Source organism: Nothobranchius furzeri, chromosome 15 (genome assembly GCF_043380555.1).
Source record: "Nothobranchius furzeri strain GRZ-AD chromosome 15, NfurGRZ-RIMD1, whole genome shotgun sequence".
NCBI classification, from domain to species: domain Eukaryota; kingdom Metazoa; phylum Chordata; class Actinopteri; order Cyprinodontiformes; family Nothobranchiidae; genus Nothobranchius; species Nothobranchius furzeri.
In genome coordinates, this window is record NC_091755.1 from 61,536,195 (window position 1) to 61,554,869 (window position 18,675).

At 42.0% G+C, this 18,675-nt stretch overlaps 1 protein-coding gene across 1 annotated transcript; it reads left to right on the forward strand.

Moving 5' to 3' along the window:
- Positions 1-1,288: 1,288 nt before the first annotated feature.
- cttnbp2nlb (CTTNBP2 N-terminal like b) lies at positions 1,289-18,058 on the forward strand. Its single transcript, XM_054745981.2, has 5 exons — positions 1,289-1,429; positions 3,671-3,778; positions 13,903-14,154; positions 14,658-14,765; positions 15,750-18,058. Exons 1-5 carry the CDS (start codon positions 1,424-1,426, stop codon positions 17,043-17,045), a joined length of 1,770 nt encoding a protein of 589 aa, XP_054601956.2. The 5' UTR covers positions 1,289-1,423; the 3' UTR covers positions 17,046-18,058.
- Positions 18,059-18,675: the final 617 nt, after the last annotated feature.

Here is an 18,675-nt window from a genome sequence, read left to right on the forward strand (position 1 = left end):
TAACAGCAATGACCTGGTTAAATATTTTATTTTCCTGCATTATGACAGAAATTCTCTGTGTTTATGTGTTTTCTGGTGTTGTTTTTATTTAAACTGTTTTCAGGTTTAATCTGCTGAAACTGGATTAATTAATGAAGAAGAAAAGTGTGTGTGTGTGTGTGTGTGTGTGTGTGTGTGTGTGTGTGTGTGTGTGTGTGTGTGTGTGTGTGTGTGTGTGGTCAGATGTTCTACTGCTATATATCAGATGTTCTACTGCTATATATACAGCAGTAGCTCAGGTGGTAGAGCGGGTTGCCTCATGTTCGGAGGGTCATGGGATCAATTCCAGCTCCCGCCAGGGGTATCCTGCTGCTGTGTCCTTGGGCAAGACACTTCACCCAACTTGCCTGTGTTAGTGGTGGTCAGAGGGGCCGACGGCGCCAAATGGCAGCCTCGCCTCTGTCAGACCTCCCCAGGGCGGCTGTGGCTACAAGTAGCTTACCATCACTAGCAGTGTGTGAATGTGAGAGTGTGTGAAAGCGTCTTTGGGTGTCTAGAAAAGCGCTATATAAGTTCAATGCATTATATATATATATATATATATATATATATATATATATATATATATATATATATACATATATGATGTAGGTGAGAGACTCATCTTCTAGGAATTTGTTTTGGTGGCAAAGCCCCAACATATATACAAGTCAGTCTTTTATTTTTTTATGTTCAGCACTTTGGTCAGTGGGGGTTGTTTTTAAAATGCTTTATAAATAAAGTTGGCTTGGCTTAATGTGAATATGTCATAAAACCCTGTGCGAAGACCCTCCGGTGTTTTGAACTGACTGGTGACCCTGCTGAGTTGTGATACCATCGATTGGCCACCAAGAGGGGTTACAGCATCATGACAAAGAGCTCACCAGCTCCGTCATCCACTGACTGGCCTTCAGAGGAGATGCATAATTAGCAATAGTTACCTATTTTTTATTTATTAATTTATTTTCAAGTAAATGAATGTTTCTTTTTTTGGAGAATGGCATGTTTTATCATATCTTCTAGTTCACTTAGAATAACAAAAACAAAAATAAAATAACGATATATTGATCCAATTTTTTCCCTAATTGGAACAAACTGCTAAATCACATAATCAGAACACGAGTGGGCAGTGATCCAACGTTGGACGTCCGAAACAAAGAGGTTTATCCCACAGAGCCGGTAACGCCCTTTGCCCCGCCTCTTTACCGAGAGCTTGTGCAGCGATTGGTCAGATGTTCTGACTTCGCCTCTCTGATTGGCTGGGCGCCTCGTCAGTGAGCTTCTGTTGTTCACGCTCGCCTGAGAGCAGGAGCGCCTGTGACAGACAGTGGAGTGCATTGATTTATGGTGTGGAGTCCCGTTTCTGGGTTTTTGGAGAACAATTATTGCGAGCAGACAAGAGCGCATGAAGGTATGTTCACACGGTGGGCTGAGGGACCCACGAACGGGCTTCTGGAGACCGTAGCTGCAGTTTGGATTCATTTTAAGAGAGAAAGAGGAAAAACAAGGGGAAAGTAGGCAGGTCTCACCAGCACGGTTTTATCGTTCTGAATTGAGTTACACTTTGCATGTTAATGCTATTTATTAAAAACAAAAAAACACTGAAATGTATTGAAAATGTATTGAAAATGAATAAGTGAGGAGTAGATTTATGTCGAGTTCAGATCTCAAGCAAATGGGTGTGAGTGCTTCAGTCAAACAATGATCCACTATTGATTTTACCATTTTCACAAGATTCAGTCTATAGATGATAGCTAATGGGGTGATTTTGTGAGGTTTGTGTCACTAAGATGGGGCCATTTCAGATCATAATGACAGTCCCATGTGTCAGACAAAGGCCCTTGGCAGGTGGATCCTAGTGAATCCAGAGCAAACACAGAGCACACTGATCTGCAGCAAGAATCACAGCTTCTCGCTCAGAACGAGTAAACTCTGATCTTTTCTCCATCTGAGGAGGATCAACGTTAAAATGAAGAGCAGCAATGGGAAAAAAAAGTATGTTTCACTAAAATATCACAATGTCTTGTTGTCTAGTCTCGCTCACACATCCAAACTGCATCGTTTCAAGGCAAAGTGGTTTTCGGTTATTTACTTCTGAGTGATGATTCCCATGGTGTGGGTATCCCTGAAATGCTGGAATTAATTCCCATGGTGGCTGGATTTAAAAATGCAGTGTATCAGGTGACAAATAGAAATCAGGGCCGACAGCCAAAAAAGCACTCTGATATTTTCATTAGCATGGGAGAGTGGACTAAAGCTGTGATTGGGCAAGACTGGAAACTCTAAAAATCCATAAGATGTTGGAAACTAGTAAATAAAAACTGGTCCATGTGAATGTGCGGCAGGCCACGAAAAACACCAAGGAATTTTGGTGATCTGGAGAACGTTCTGGGTAAAGAAGTAAACAGCTTTCAAGGCAGTGAGAAGTGATGCTTTCACTTTTAATCCAGACAAAACCTGGATTCCTGCAGGTGTTTCCCTGCAAGGCTACTTTCTGATTTAGCAATAATGAAAACAATAACTGTTTCACGCATGTACCGGCACCTGATTTAGCCTAAATCAGACCATTTCAGATACTTGACCCACCTGGAGAACAATTTTCATCACCCTCAGTGAGTTGAGCAACATTTTGGAGAAAATGTTCTGCCATGTGACTTGATCCGGCACCTGAGTAACTTTATTAAACTGTTTTGTGGGATTATTATTGAGCTTCTGTTATCACACAACTCACACGTACCTCGTCAAACACATAAATATACCTCAAGGTAGCAAACATTCAAAGGAGTGGATTTAATGTTTAAAAAGAAGAACTTTGGGGTGCTTCTTTTGTATTTTCTTCCAGTTTTTACTGATGAGGTCAGCAAGTGTGTACTGTCTGGTCTGTGTGATCGCACAGAAACAGCAGTGATGAATCACAGGGTGAAGCAGATTAGGTGCAGAATGACTAAGATGTTAAAAAAAGTTTTAAAGGGATACTAGGCAGTGTTGCATGCTTTTAGCACCCCCTAGTGTCCATTAATAATTCACTGTGGTTAAACTGATAATGAAACCTTGCTGTGAGTTTGTCTTCCTAACATCTTAATCTGTCTCCCCAGCTTTCATTAGCTTCTACAGCTGCGGCTCATCGCTAAGTCAAACAAATAAGCTGTGTTCATGCTCTAGAACATACATACTCTAGCTCCACTATGTCTGCTCCACTCTACAGCTCCCCCCACCAACAGGGACTGGACCGGCAACTCTGAAGTTGCAAGGGCGGTATTCTTGCCACATGGGGCGGTGGGGGTCTGAGTGACATTTCATCAACCCTGTAAAGAGTAATTTCAGCACATATTGGCTCAAGAAAATGATTTAAAAATATGAAAAAGTTGCATAGTATCCCTTTAAACAAATGAAATGTGTCTAACTGTCGTGGGATGTGGAGGAACTGAATGAAGTCCCAGTCTTCAGTTCCAAATGTGCAAATATGCTAATAGCTTCCTGTTTATGACCCACTGAGACCACAGATGGGACCCGAGTCCCATTGTAAATTACTTCTCCACTAATGTCAGCAAATACTCATGCATGCCACACACACATACATTTCTAAACCTCACACTGATTTATTGTCCTCTTTGTTGGATTTATTACACATTTCCTGTCTTTCTTGCTTCAGGTGGAGAAGATGAATGTGGAGGCTCTAAGCAGAGCAGAGCTGCTGTCTCTCCTGAGTATTCTGGAGGGAGAACTGGAAGCTCAGGATGTAGTGATCCACACCCTAAGAGTGAGTATGAAACTACAAACCCCACACTCTTTCCACAGCCGTACACATTCAGGAGCGTTCAGGGTGGTTGGTTGTCTTTACGTCATCTTAGCTATCCATTAAAAAGAACAGCTCTGAACCCTTTTAGCTCTGAAAGTTTCTGCCTTTAGTGAGCTGACACAGTGTGAGCTCACAGGGAGGGGACGTGCAAACAGGAACCTGAGGAAGCAGAGCTCACAGAGACAATGGAACAGGGGCCCCATGTTGAGTTCCAAGGCCTTTTATTGCACCACATCATTACTGCTGGTCAGACCAGTCTCTGACTCCAGTCACATGTGGACATTACTGTATGGTGTGTGCAGATGGGCTGTGCAGGGTGTCTTGAGTGAAAATCTCCTTGATGCTTTGAGAAGTTAATGTTAAACGAGGTGACTTCGAAGCTCATGAGGTATGTTGTCATGTGTGCACACGTCAGAACATTGCAGGAGTTGTTTGGCCTGTATCCAGCTGAGTTTGGAATGCTGAAAACAGGCCACGAGTGTGACTAGAAAAACTAGAACATTAAACATTCATGCTGTGTGCACTTTGTGGGCAGACGGTGACCCAGACAACTTGTTTGAGTCCCTAAAGTGCACATTGCCCCGTCTCTTCTAATGTTGGAGCATTTTTTCTTTCCGATATAAGTAAGTAGTAAGTAAATTTTATTTATATAGCACTTATCACAGATATATAGAATCAGAAAGTGCTTCACATAGATCAAAACAAAATAAAACAAACTCATAAAATCATAATGTCTCAAAACAGCAGAAAAAGAAAGTCATAAAATTATAACATTTCATAAACAGATGAAAGATAAAAAAATTGAGTTAAAAATAAGAAAATAAAAGGTTTAGGTAAAAGCAGCATTAAATAAAAGGGTCTTTAGCTGTTTTTTAAAGTGTCCAGACTGTCAACGCTGCGTAAGGATAAAGGAAGATCATTCCAAAGTCAGGGTGCAACAGTCTGGAAGGAGCGATCACTTCGACTTTTATATCTGCTCTTTGGAACTTCTAGAAGGTTCTGGTGTGTGGACCTGAGGGCTCGGGTTGGAGCATAAGGCTTTAACAGTTCAGCAATAAAGGGAGGAGCTTGACCATGTAGAGCCCTGAAAGTTATAGTCAGGATTCTAAAATGAACTCTAAAGTTAACGGGTAACCAGTGCAGAGACATTAGAATAGGAGTGATGCGTGCTTTTCTGTTTGCTCCAGTTAGGAGCCTCGCTGCAGAGTTCTGTACCAACTGAAGGCGGCCTAAAACACGTGAAGCGTGTGTTACAGTAATCTAGATGGGAGGAGATAAAGGCACGATCATGGATAACCATTTCAAGTTCATGTTTTGACACCAACCTTCGCAGTTTGGTGTAAAAATTCCTTCTTTTCACGCAAAAGAGTAAAAAAAAGTCTATAGGTGCATAATCTGATTATTAGAGGAATTAATGCTTCATAATGAATTCTAATAAAACTCTCGGAGAGTAATCGTTCCACATGCCTCTACAACTGATTAACTTTTTGAATCAACCCAATTCATGCAAACTGACCCTTTGGCTGACACCTTGTCAGTCATACTAATACTGAGTTGCAGTTTTGTGTTAGGGTACGTTAATCATTCAAAAGATGTTTTACGTGATTGTGCACAACATCATTTTCAAGGTTTGACCAAAACAGCAATAATTCCATCATTCCTTCAAATTATTCCAGTTTAAAACTCTGATATTGAAGCTGCTTTTAAGAAAGACTAGGCCTTTAATTTCATTCTGTGTGCACTCACAATGAAGCGAGAGAGCACAGCTTTCCTTCAGCAACAATGCTCTTTAGTGTGCATGCCTTGTCCAATTAGCTCTCTCCATGCCACTGGCTGCTTCACACAATCCCAACCAGCAGCTGCCCTGAGTATTAGGTGAAACTGCTCTTGCCCTGAAAGCTCAGCTCATTGTCTGAGGTGGTGTTTGTGAATCTTAAGACAAACTGCTAGCCATGACTGTCTTGCTGCAATGCATCTGGCCTCATTGAGGAGGCTTATCTGGGAAGCTTTTGTGGCCGTAACCATGAAAGAATTTCAGTGCCAGGACACGATAGAAAGCCATGGCAACCACAGCAAATGAAATCTGAAGCCTTCTATGTTTGACTCAAAACTCAGTCATGCCCTGAGGGCAAGTGCACTGGATGGTTGCTTTTTTTCCCCTTGCACGCTGTCCGCCTTCTCTCACTGAAACACACATATTTGTTGGTGGTCTCCGTTGATCCACTCAGACTGTTATGTTTACCGAGGAGAGGATGTGCCGAGTTGTAGGCCCAAATCACTGAGTTCCCTTGTTCCCACTGAGGGCCCCTACAGCTAATTACTGACTGTTGGGGACCACGTCCGAGCTTCGCTCCATAGCGAAGCGCACCCAGTACTCAGCTCTGCTTTAGTGCATGAATTAACTCCAACTCCTGAAACCCTGAACCTGCATCAGTGTTCATACAAGCTGAGGTGGCGTCACCTCTGGGACATGTCTCTACAGATTCCTGATCGTACTGTTAACAGTTCCTAATGCTAACAAAACAGATTAGCTGCTTTCCTTGAGGGAACATTCCTGAGAACTTACACCAAACAGTTCAAGCATTCCAAGTGGTGTGGCACGTCTTTTGAGCTGACATTTGTCTCTGTCTGTAGGGATCAGATGCTATTCTCGTTTTAAAAGCACAAAGTTCACTCTTCACTCAACGAGTCCTTCCATCTAGAATTTCCTAATTGCTAATTTTAGAACTCTTACTATATTTGTTTGTTTGTTTGGTCACAATGCTGCATTCCTTTTCTTTTGTGTGCATGATGTCATATCCTGTAATCTTAAAATCTTCCATTTCTGCAGACTGACACATTTTCCTGACTACACAAACAATAGGGCCTGGCAGGAGTGGGTTGTTCTGATAAGAGTGTGTTTTTATGTTACTACGGAAGAGTCACAGCCCAGTTTTGGTTTTAGACATGACATTAGTACGACAAAAACAAATAAAAAAAGTGGGTTTTAAATGTAATGTCTATATTATTGCTGCAATGCAAAATAGCCTGTGTTGGCCTGTTTAAGTAGATCTATAGATGCAATCAAGAAATCAGAGGTGTTGCAGCTGTGATTTGTTGCTGAGAAAAACACTGAATGAGTATTTTTTCTTTTCTTTTACCAACTTCAAAATCATGGCTGATATCCATCCCCACTCTCGCTCTTCTCGCTCTGAACTGGAGCGAATCTGCCCTATGCAAAATAAAACCAAAACTATGACAGACCAAACAGCCAAGGCTGATATAGTAAGAAGCCAATTTCTTCTCAAGTATTGCATGTGTGTCACTGTCAATGAGTGGCCCTTGCAGATTAATTTGTTACTAATTCTTCCCTTCTTCACTTCATGGTTCCACCCAGTCATAATATAAGTTAAGAGCAAACCAGTGTCTGACCCAAGCTGCTTCCATGTTTCATTCCTCACTGCTGATGATGAAAACCAGTTAAACATTACTTTGAAATTTTGTGTTCGGTGTCTTTCAGTTATCTCAGTTATTTCAGAGCCATCAGTGTTAATGTGTGGGTGGGAGGCGTGGAGGATATAGCCTGAACCCTAAACACACAATTAAACTTCAAAAGGCCTAAAACCTCGTCTTTCTCATCCTCTGTGTCTTACTTTTTTATTTAGATACTAAAACATATTTAAAAGAAAATCCCACACCTGGAACAAACTAGTCTAGTCTCAAAAAGTATGTTTTAATTCTGTTATTGCACCTTTTATAGGAAGGTGCAAGAATAACCAAAATGTGCACATAAAAATGCAATAAGTGTACTTTTATTGAGCATTTGACATTGTTTTTCACACTTTTACCTTAAAACTTCTTAAACAGTCTTGCCACATGTGTTCCCACAGAATTCTTTAGACGTAGCAGTTTTGCCACTTTCCATCATCAAAAAGTCATCCAGGCAGCAGTTATCAACCTCCCCATAATAAGTGAAATAAGTACTTTCATGAATTTTTCCTATTGCCCTAATAAACACTAACGGGTAAAAACGAATTTGCTGAACCAGACCAATGGCTCTGATTCCTTCAGTCTGAGAATGTCAAACCAAAGTGGTTTAAAGTGCATTTAAAAAAAACTCACGTCTGTTTCTTTACTTTACTGAGAGGTGTTGTATTCATGTTTAATAACGCATATTTACTCATGTTCCATTTTTAACCTGATGCCTTTCAGACTGACTTTTACATTTTATAAATAGGGCGTTAAGAGGGGTTATCAATGTGTTTCCATATTTTTAGGACTAACGCAGCACCAAATTAGGAAAACAAAATTTTTCAATAAATCTACAGTCTTTCATCATGCTAACAATGCGCACTGTATGCTATTGATTGCGTCTCAAAGTTAATGATGAAAACTCACACAACTGTTATAATCACATTGCAAGGAAACCGATCACAGGTGATGGTTAGGGTTAGGTTTGTGAGATAGTTCCCAATGGAATCCCCCTGCCGCCCGATGGCTCCACACAGTTTGGTACGCAAACCAAAGGTGTGTACGCTCACTTAAAATCAGGTCCAATCTTGAACACCTGGAATCTGGCTTTATGGGAAGTACAAGTGCAGGTGGTTGTGCCGAGAGACCATCGGCAATCAATCCAGTGAGTTGAGATGTGCTGGGTAACGTGCATTGAGACAGTTAAGTCCTGTGGATGCATGTGCACAGTTGAGTGAAACCCAAACAGTGCTTTGAGTTTTTGGCATGTGCTGTGCTTAGTGATAAAGAAAAGAAGCAAAAAAAAAAAAAAAAAAAAGATGGCAAGGATAAAGGGATGGAACCAGGGTTAGGATAAAGGAACAGGGCCATTTTTATGGGCCTTAGGTAGGGCTGCACAAATAGTCGTAAAAAATCGTGATCTCAATTCATACTTGTATGCAATCTCATTTCCAAATGACAATGATTTCAAGCAGCTGGCTAGATAAAAAAGGACTGTGTTCTCTGTTGTGGTCCTGCCATGGTCAACAACAATCATGTTGTCATGGTATATTTTGTTAATAATTGTAGTTTACATTTTAAGAAACATACCTAATGCCTACCTTTCCTATCACCTTACAAGCAGAGAGGATAATGTTCAAAATTGTTATTGTTTAAATTATTCAAAAGTTGTGTACGTAAGAGATGATGAAAGGCATTTATTGTTTTCATGTTCAGTGACAGCTGTTACGAAGTTGATGTGCAGGTAATAAGTGCAATAAATAGTTATTGTGGGGAAAAGAAATCGTGAGAGACTCGTGAGCTCAATTCTAAGCAACAAAAAAAATTGTGATTCTCATTTTAACCAGAGTTGTGTAGCCCTAGCCTTAGGGTTAGGGCCAGTGTTATGCGGCCAGGGCAAGGGTCCAAATGCCAGTGTTGAGTCCATCTAGAATCAGAAATAGAAAGTGCCAGCAAGGGTTAATTCATAGTTGTGAGATGTGGGATTCATGCACTTTCGTAATTAGGGAAAGTATTTGGTTAGTTGAGACTAGATCCCAGTTAGTTGCCTAGGTTGTTAGCATTGTTAGTATTAGACTAGAATTTCTATTTTGTCATTATCGCGTAATTAAGACACCTTCAGTTTGAGTTGTAGGTGTGCCCAAAAATCCCAAGATAAGAGTAGAATAGACTTTATTGATCCCGCAGTAGGGAAAATCACTCGCTAAGGCAGCACATGCACTCAGAGAAAAGGAAAATATAATGAAGATAAATACACAAAGGCAGTAGGCTATTTTTGTAACCTTCAGCAATTAGAAAATGAATATGAATAGAAAATTCACCCATAAGGACCCAAACCCCTTTGAAATAGAAAACCGATTAGAGTAAATGCATCAAAATGTAGAAAAACATAAATTAAAATACAGAAGTTAAATAAAATTTTATATATGTATGTACTGAATGTCAAACTTGAATATTAGACTCAAGAAGCAATTATGCTAATGCTTGAAATGGGATGTAACACCAGTGTCACCACGGGCCCTTAAAGGGTTAAGTTTCCAGCATAAAGAACACAGACATACAAATGTGCATCCAGGTATTGCACACTTACTGAATAAAGCTCGGATGTTAGCGTGAAAAGAGATAATGCCAGTACCAGTTCAACTGTGGAGTTATACACTCTTAATGCAGTGGGAATGAATGACCTATGGTAGTGTCCTGTTTTTCATCTTGTATGTCTCAGTAGGGAGCCTACGTCTCCTCCCTTTCCGGTCGGCTCATGGGTCTCCGGAAGAACGAAAAAATGAATGCAAGTCATCGGAGCTAAAAACGCAATTTTCTAATCCGCTTAGCCTTACGCCCTGGATCACACATATGTTGTGCTGCAATTTAAATGAAAAGGAATGATCGGTGTTTTGACCACGCCAGTCATGTACTTTGAGGTTTATCAGCTTGTAAAAGTTCGTAATTAGCGTGACTACATAATAGAGATTGGCACGTTGCACATGTGACATGACCACATAATCTCCTCTCCCCTAACGTAGCTGCTACTTACCACATGGCCAGACTTATGGTGGTTCTTTCCTCCTGTGGGAAGTTTGCTGAACTTACATCTGTTTTTCCTCAGTTTTCTCCGTGTCTGGTTCGATGACGTCACATTCGTGAAGCACATTTGTAGTCCTGGACTTATTTTCACACAAAACCTATAATAGTGTTTCCCCCTGTTCGAGAATGAGCACGTTCTTGGTATTAAAATGCATCTTTAAAAATCACGGACATCATATGTGAAATCCATGGTACAAAACAAGTGGAATTAAAAAATAGCGTTTTTAGCCCCTTTGACTTGCATTCATTATTTCATTCTTCTGGGGACCCATGGTGCGGAAGTAGGTGGGGATGACTTAGGCTCTCTATCTGCCACTGAAGGAGCTGCCCATGGTCTCCACAGTGGAATACAATGGGTGGGAGGGGTTTTCCAAGATGGAGGTCAACTTCGCCAACATCCTCCTTTCACAAATGTTCTCCACATAATCCAGTGGGCAGCCAGATAAACCTGATAATAATAATAATAATAATAATAATAATAATAATAATAATAATGAATTATATTTGTATAGCGCATTCAGACAAAGCCTGCACAGAAAAGAGCAACAGATGGAGAATAAATACATAAAGTAAAAATGTAGAGATTAGGAAAAAAAAAATAGCATAGACATTATATAAAAACAAATTAAAGTCCAACACATAAAAAAAGATCAAAATCTGATTGATGAATACATCAGTAATCAGAGATATATATTCTAACATTAGAACTGTGATTTTTGTCCATCACAACCAAAACCTTCGTTATGCAGCTTTGAAAATGGAACGGGTGACTCTTGTCAGTACACTGAGGCCATGTTTTTGCCTCAAGGCGGTCGCTAACTGACTGACAGTTTTCTCAGGTGAAAACAAAGCCTCGGGTTTGTTCTCACATGGCAACTGGAATCCATTAGCAGCTAGCATGCTCCAGCACATCTATTTCATATGCAACAGCATTGAAAATACAAAAGTACACTTTTAAATTGTTCATGCTTAATGTATTCTTTCCCACGACTTTGCTATTTAAGAGACTGTTGTCATCAGTAGCTGGGCAGGGATGAGAGTCCAACAACCGACCGGGTTTGTTTTTGTGCCCTCTCATAAAGCAGCACACACCCTGTCATTATGATCCGACCTATCCTGACAGGAAAAAAAGATCCTCATGGGCCTCTGCACTCATAAAGAGCAGCCCTAATGCTCTATTTAAAGATTGTGGCAAAAGACTCTTACCATAGAAAGCTGCTGTTTTGTCTCCAGCTCGAAATTTTACATCCATTAAAATGCATATACACGTCTATTTGTAAACAAATATATAGAATTTTAAACAGAAAATAATTAATCTGCAGTAACACTTTCATATTTAGAGGATCAGGAAAAGGTGAACAAGGCAGGGCTTTGCGATCATTCTTTCACATGAAAAAGCTAAATCCTCACTTAGGCTCTCAAGACGTCTGTTTAAACAAAGTCGGGAAGCAAATGATGAATATGACCTTGACTTTCCTGAAGGATGACATGTTGCTTTTTATCATTTGTGCCAAGATTTTAATTCAGATGATCACAGTCTCAATGAATTATAGTCCTGAAGATAGCATGTCGTACAAGTTATTAGCATTCAGAGTAACTCAGCTGTTGTCACATCAAATATTAGTTCAACATTTGTCAAACCGACAAAGTTAAAAGTGCGGTTGACTGAAAAAAACATTTTTAATGATTATTTCTGATTATTGGTCATTCTCAGTTTTTCATGCTGGCTGAACATGAAAACAGTCTTCTACACCTATCTCCTGCATTAAATAGACGATAGGTGCCATGCCGGCAAATTGGCGTAATATTACCGCAATGGTATGTCTATAAACGCGCCATACAGACTTGGTAGTAATATTGCGGTAACGGTCTGTCCTATACGCCCTGGCACAACAGAGGCAGATGTCATGATAACGTGGGGAGTTATTGCTGAGCTCTGGCTGGCAAATTTATTGAAAATTAAAGTAAACACAGGCAATAAGGTTTGCTTTTTGAATAAAATCAGCTGAAGTGGAAAACTGGAGTGCCGCAGAGCTCCATGAGCCTCTCTGTTAGAGCTGAAGCTCAGATCACCAGAGACTGCGCAGGGACTGATGGGGACAGGCACCTTTAGGAGCTGCTTGTTAAAAAAACTTAACGATCACGGCTTCAATTGCAATAAAAAGCAAGTTATGTCCAAGATAAACGGAAGTCTGCGGTAGCGCAGAGGCCGCCCCCATACCCCCTATATCTGCAAATCTTTCAATTAACCATGGTCTTTTTTTTAATCAGACTTCTGAAAACCAAAATATGGCTGTGCTGGTGAACTACTGTAACCTTTTTATGGGATAATTTCCTCCACTGCTCCCTGCTGCGGCACCTTGTTGTCTATTTTGGTTTGGGGAAGCCTTGGTGATGGAGCTTGCCTTGGTCTGTTTTTGATTGGTTGGGAGTAACATTGACACTACCCAATAGGCTAATACAGAAAAAAGAAAGGACACTTTTTATTGACCCATTTTTTATTTCTATCGCGCCATACGTCTATCAATTGATACATAATGTTGTTAAACTAGTGTCCAACCCTAGTGCATATCATTAATAATAATCAGCATTTCTGCGGTTTCCAGCAAACCTTTGCATCTAAGAACAGGAGCATTATAGCGTGTTTTTAAATGACTCATAAAGCATTAATTAACTCTAGTTAACTCCAAAGAACAGTGCAAATGCCCTTTTGGGTGATGAAATAGCATTTTCAATAGAAGGCAGTAACCTACCAGAATGATAACTAAAGTTTCTAAAGAAGACTGCATGAGCACAAACACACCAGTGTCCTGAAGGCATGTGGGTGATGTCTTTCACATCACATGTGCTTTAATAAGGACTCTGAGCTGACCCCCAGTGCCTTAAAAACCCGAACCAGCTAGTCGTAATGCGGCTAATGAGACCCCCTGATGACACTGTGACCAGGACCGAGGTCAGTGAGGCCCTGCATCGTGTTTCAGTAAAACCTGCTCCACTTAGATGGAGCAAAGTAAAATGAGTTTAGCTGACTTTTGGATTTAGTTTCTTGTGACCTTTTTTTTTTTTTATACAAATGTATTTTAGTTTAGGTTTAATCTAACCCATCATCTCAAGCTTCTCCGTGTGTGTGTGTGTGTGTGTGTGTGTGTGTGTGTGTGTGTGTGTGTGTGTGTGTGTGTGTGTGTGTGTGTGTGTGTGTGTGTGTGTGTGTGTGTGTGTGTGTGTGTGAGTGAGTAGGAAAGACATCTAATGACTCAGTCCTTCACCCCTGCATCCCAAGGGAGGAGTTAACATCTGCCCCTTGTGGGGGGTTGGACAGCAGCGCCTCACCTCTTTGTGTTTGGGTTGACAGGAACGGCCATCTGCTTGCGCTCATGCTGACAATAACATCCCTCATTTCCTGCACACACGCGCGCACATTCCTACATACAGGGGTTCAGAAAGAACACACCACCCTCTCAGACCCATCCACTGACAAACATACACAGATTTCTTCATTTACTCCAGTGTCTAATTTACACATATGTTGTGTGTTTATGTGCATCCATCAGGCCCAGCACAGAGATGCTTTCATCCAGGAGCGTTACGGTCAGTATGACCTCAGCGATCCATTCCTGGCCCTACAGCGCGACAGCGAGGCCGCAGAGCGACAGAACACACACTCACAGCCTCAAGCACATCTGCAAGGCCAGGCTGTGGGACCAAATCCTCTGGCTGTGCTGAAACTGGTCATGACTCACTGCAAGAGGATGCAAGAGCGGATGATGGGACAGTTGGCTGCTGCAGAAAGCAGACACAGGAGGGTAGGTGGCAAAACACACACACGCATAGAATTCTCTCAGAATATGTTATTGTTGTATCTCAGCTACTATTGCACCAAATATTACATCAATTTAGCCAATATCACCATTCTGTGTTCACTAATGATTAGTTGTGGCAGCTCTGCCCTAAGTTGACTCCAAAAGTGACCTAGGTGTAGATAGATATCCAGTGATTATTTTTCAAGTTTCCTGCAAATCCATCTTGTAGCTTATAAAATATTTACACACACACACACACACACACACACACACACACACACACACACACACACACACACACACACACACACACACACACACACACAGGTGAGACGTGACGCATTTCCCTTCATTTGCTTTCAGGTGGATCTAAAATCTTACATCTTTTGAGGAAATATAAAGTAAATAGTTTGTGTGTGTGTGTGTGTGTGTGTGTGTGTGTGTGTGTGTGTGTGTCTGTATATATATATTTATATATATATATAATGAACTTGTGTCTTTTATAGATGTTAGCTGATCTGCAGGAGGAGAAACGGCGGAATGCTCAGGACTCTGCACGGCGGGCAGATTTCACCTTCATGCTGAAAACAGAAAGAGATAAACTGCTCCAACAGGTGAAAGCTTGGTTTATGCTTGACGCATAGCTGTCAAATGTCAACTTCACCTGCATTCTGCCTGCTTGTTTGTGTGCTAAATAAAAAAAACTATAGAAGAAAAAGAGAGAACTCACTTTTTGTTCTAGCTGTGACTTTAAACTCTGTGACAGAGCAGGGAAGCATTGGTGCAGCTCCGCTGTGTAACTCAGTAGCGTGGAGCGAGCTTGTTCCTTTTTAAATAACACACACACACACACACAGATGCACGCACACATGCTTACCGTAAGAAGAAGCACAAAACTGTTCCATAGGAAACAGATGAGGAAGAGGCAGCCATTGTTTAGTTACCCAGCAGCCATGGGGCTTTATGGCCTCAGGAAACCTGAGATAATGGATGTCCACGTCTAATGCAAGGTCAGGCGACACACACACACACACACACACACACACACACACACACACACACACACACACACACACACACACACACACACACACACACACACACAGTGAGCACACAATTACTCAGCAGCCTTATGTAACAGAGGCTTCCTGAGCCTCTTCCTTAGGATCTCTCCTGTTTTTGTTGAATGGCACGATTATATTTCACCACCTCCTATTTCCCTTTATCAAAGGCTTTCGGTCCTCTAGAGCATTCCCTACAAACTCATGTTTCCATTAACATGCTGCAAGCAAATACATATTTTATGGTGAAATATGAACAGTGACTCTTGTCTCCTCCTTTTTTTGAATTGAGACCATTTATTAGACAGAACCATAATTAAACAAAATCATAGAAAAAGGAAAGAAATCAGTCTTTTCTAGTATTTATTGGCAGGCTGTCATTTTTAAATAAGCGTTTCAAAACAGGTTTTAAAAGATACAAAGAAAATAAAGCGGTTGTGTTTACTTTTTTAGAGTATTTATAAAAGGGAAAAACAGACAGCTGTTGCCTCCTTGTGGTTAAATATGGAAGCTCTGATTCGTCTTGTGTCTCTCCAGCTGGAGGTGGAGTGTGCCACAGTCAAGCGGTTGGAGAAGGAACAGGCACAAGTGGTGGATAAGGCGGAGGAGTCGCTGTCCCAGGAGCAGCAGCTCTCCTCAAATCTGACACTGGAGCTCCAGAGGGCCAACAGCCAGGCTCAGGAAGAGGCTCAGAAAGTCTCGCAACTTCACGCATTGCTGCAGGAAGAGACAAGCGCCCAGGAGAAACTCCAAGCGGTTCTGGAGAATGAGAAGAGCAGGGCGGTCCAGCTGGAGGCTCGCTTGGAGAGGCAGCTGGCAGAGTTTGACGCAGAACGGGAGCAAATGAAAGGCAGACTCAAAGTGGAGGAGGAGAAGAGAAAGGAGCTTGAGAAACAAGTGCAAGAGCTGAGGAAGAGCTTGGCTGAACATCAAGGATGTGAAGAGGAGAAGAAAAAGGATGTGATGGAGATGAATGAATCGCCATGTGAGCCAGTGATGGTGTCCACCTTTGTTCAGACTGAGCCCGATGGAAGGATGAACGTCACTCCCAAATCCCCTCTAGTGTCAAAGGTCAACGGCCTTAATGCTCATAAAGAGACAGACTTGTCAGCACAAGAGGGGAGAGGAGCAGAAAATGGAGTGGAAAATGGAAGTGTAGCACCTCTACATTCACCTATTCACCCCTATCCTCACCCACACTCCCCCACAAGCACTGCCTCATCCTCCCTGTCCTGCTCCCCCGTCACCTCCCCGGTTCTAGCTAAACGTCTGGGAAGCCCAGGTTTCCTACAGTCCGCCTATCAAGCCGGAGTCAACCAGCGGTTCCAGGCTGCACGCCACAAGTTCCAGAGTCAGGCCGAGCTAGAGCAGCAGCAGCAGCATGGCGGCCCCCTCTCCCCCAGAGACCTCTCCCCGACCACCTGCTCCACCCCTCCACCAGAGCACAGCACAGCAAAGCAGCTGGCCCGCAGCACCGTCACTCAGGTTCTGTCCCGCTTTACCAGCCAGCAGGCAGGAGTCAAGCTGGCTTCCATCAGCAGCTCTCCGTTTGGCACAGATTACCGCAGTCTAGCACCTTCGTCTCCAGGGGGGAGGTCGCCCTCTTCAGCGCCGTTATCTCCAGGCTTTCGCTCCCCTCTCACTCCTCGCTCAGAGAAGACCCATCCTCCTCCAATTCCAGCCAAGAAACCAGGCATGAGCCCGACCCCGGGTTCGCCAAGTCACTCAGCTCGGACCAGCCTGTTCCCAGAGCTGACTGGGAACTGTGGGCACAGCAACAGTGGGCAAGATGGAACCAAGGAATCAGACCTGCTTTTATCCTCCAGCAGCTAATGACCAGATCATACAAACTATCAGAGCAAAAAGAAACTTTAACTTACATTGTTGCTACTTTTTCACTGACTCGTATACTCAGAATCATTCATCAACACACCAAGAAGTCTAAGTAAATGGTAAATGGCCTGTATTTGATATAGCGCCTTCTAGAGTCCTAGAACCCCCCCAAAGTGCTTTACAACACAATCAGTCATTCACCCATTCACACACACATTCACACACTGGTGGGGATGAGCTACGATGTAGCCACAGCTGCCCTGGGGCGCACTGACAGAGGCGAGGCTGCTGAGCACTGGCGCCACCAGTCCCTCCGACCACCACCAGCAGGCAACGTGGGTGAAGTGTCTTGCCCAAGGACACAACGACAGCGACAGACTGAGCGAGGCTCGAACCTGCAACCTTCCGATTACGGGGCGAGCACTTAACTCCTGTGCCACCGTCGCCCCCGATAGTAGATAGTGGCTGTTTCACCTTCACATTTATATGATCACCTGTAAAGCAAAAAATATTCAGGATTTTTTATTGGATCTAGCATCATTTTATAACTGCAGTTTAATGTAGAATTATTGTTAAAATTTGAAGATTTTAAGTATTTGTTATTTCCTGTTTGTTAGATGTGTTCAAAACCAAATGGTAAGAAAAGGAAAAAAATAAAGGGCTGTTTAAAAAAGCAAAAGTGCGGGGCAGAGCAAATATGTTTTTACAGGTTTTTTTCAATGAGCCCTTATGCAATGTATGTGGAGATGACCCAGAAACCTATTTCACTGCTGTAAATATGTTTCATTGTGTTTGTCAATGAACGTCACACACACTCGTACCGTTGTTGCTGTTATCAGTGTTGTTCTGAAAACAGAGCGGTCCTGCATCAATTCTCCAACTTTCTGTTTTACTGCAGGGAAAGTTTATTTCTGTTTCATTAAAAAAAATGTCACAATTCATTAAAAAAAATCAAAAATCTGAGGATTGATGATACTGAATTTACTGGTCAATAAAAGCTTTTCTATTTTTAATAGCAGTAACCTGTCACATTATTTCAGTAAATTCTTTGTATTTTAGTAAGTTCAGTTCAGTATTTTCTTAGCATCCAGGAAGCCAAATCATGTAAATTTGTACATGCACATTACCATATGAGGCCCAGCTGAGCATCTTGTCCATGTGTTAAAGGGATACTTAGCAACTTTTGCATATTTTTAAATAATTTTCTTTAGCCAGATGTGCAAAAATGGCCCTTTACAGCAGGCGTGGAGAACCCTGGTCCTCGAGGGCCGGTATCCTGCAAGTCTCTGCTCCAACACTTCTGATTCAGTGGTTGATTCACCTGTGCAGCAGCTCATCAAGCTCTGCAGAAGCCTGTTAATCAACTGCTGATTGAAATCAGGTGTGTTGAAGCAGGGTTGAAACTAAAATATGCTAGATAGTGGCCCTCGATGGACCAGGGTTCCCCATCCCCGCTATAGAGTTAATGAAATGTCACTTAGACCATACCGCCCACTGTGGCTAGAATACCACACTTGCAACTTCAGCATGCCAGTCCGGTCCCTGTTGGACTTGGTTATGTGGAGCTGATATGCCAGCGCTGCAGTCTGCTTTCATCACGTTTAACATCGTTAACACAGCTCATTTGATT

Excerpts from the sequence above, each read along its gene's own strand:
- cttnbp2nlb (XM_054745981.2), top strand. Across the intron at positions 3,779-13,902 it reads TAGTGATCCACACCCTAAGA|GCCCAGCACAGAGATGCTTT; the intron begins GTGAGTATGAAA and ends TGCATCCATCAG. Across the intron at positions 14,155-14,657 it reads CAGAAAGCAGACACAGGAGG|ATGTTAGCTGATCTGCAGGA; the intron begins GTAGGTGGCAAA and ends TGTCTTTTATAG.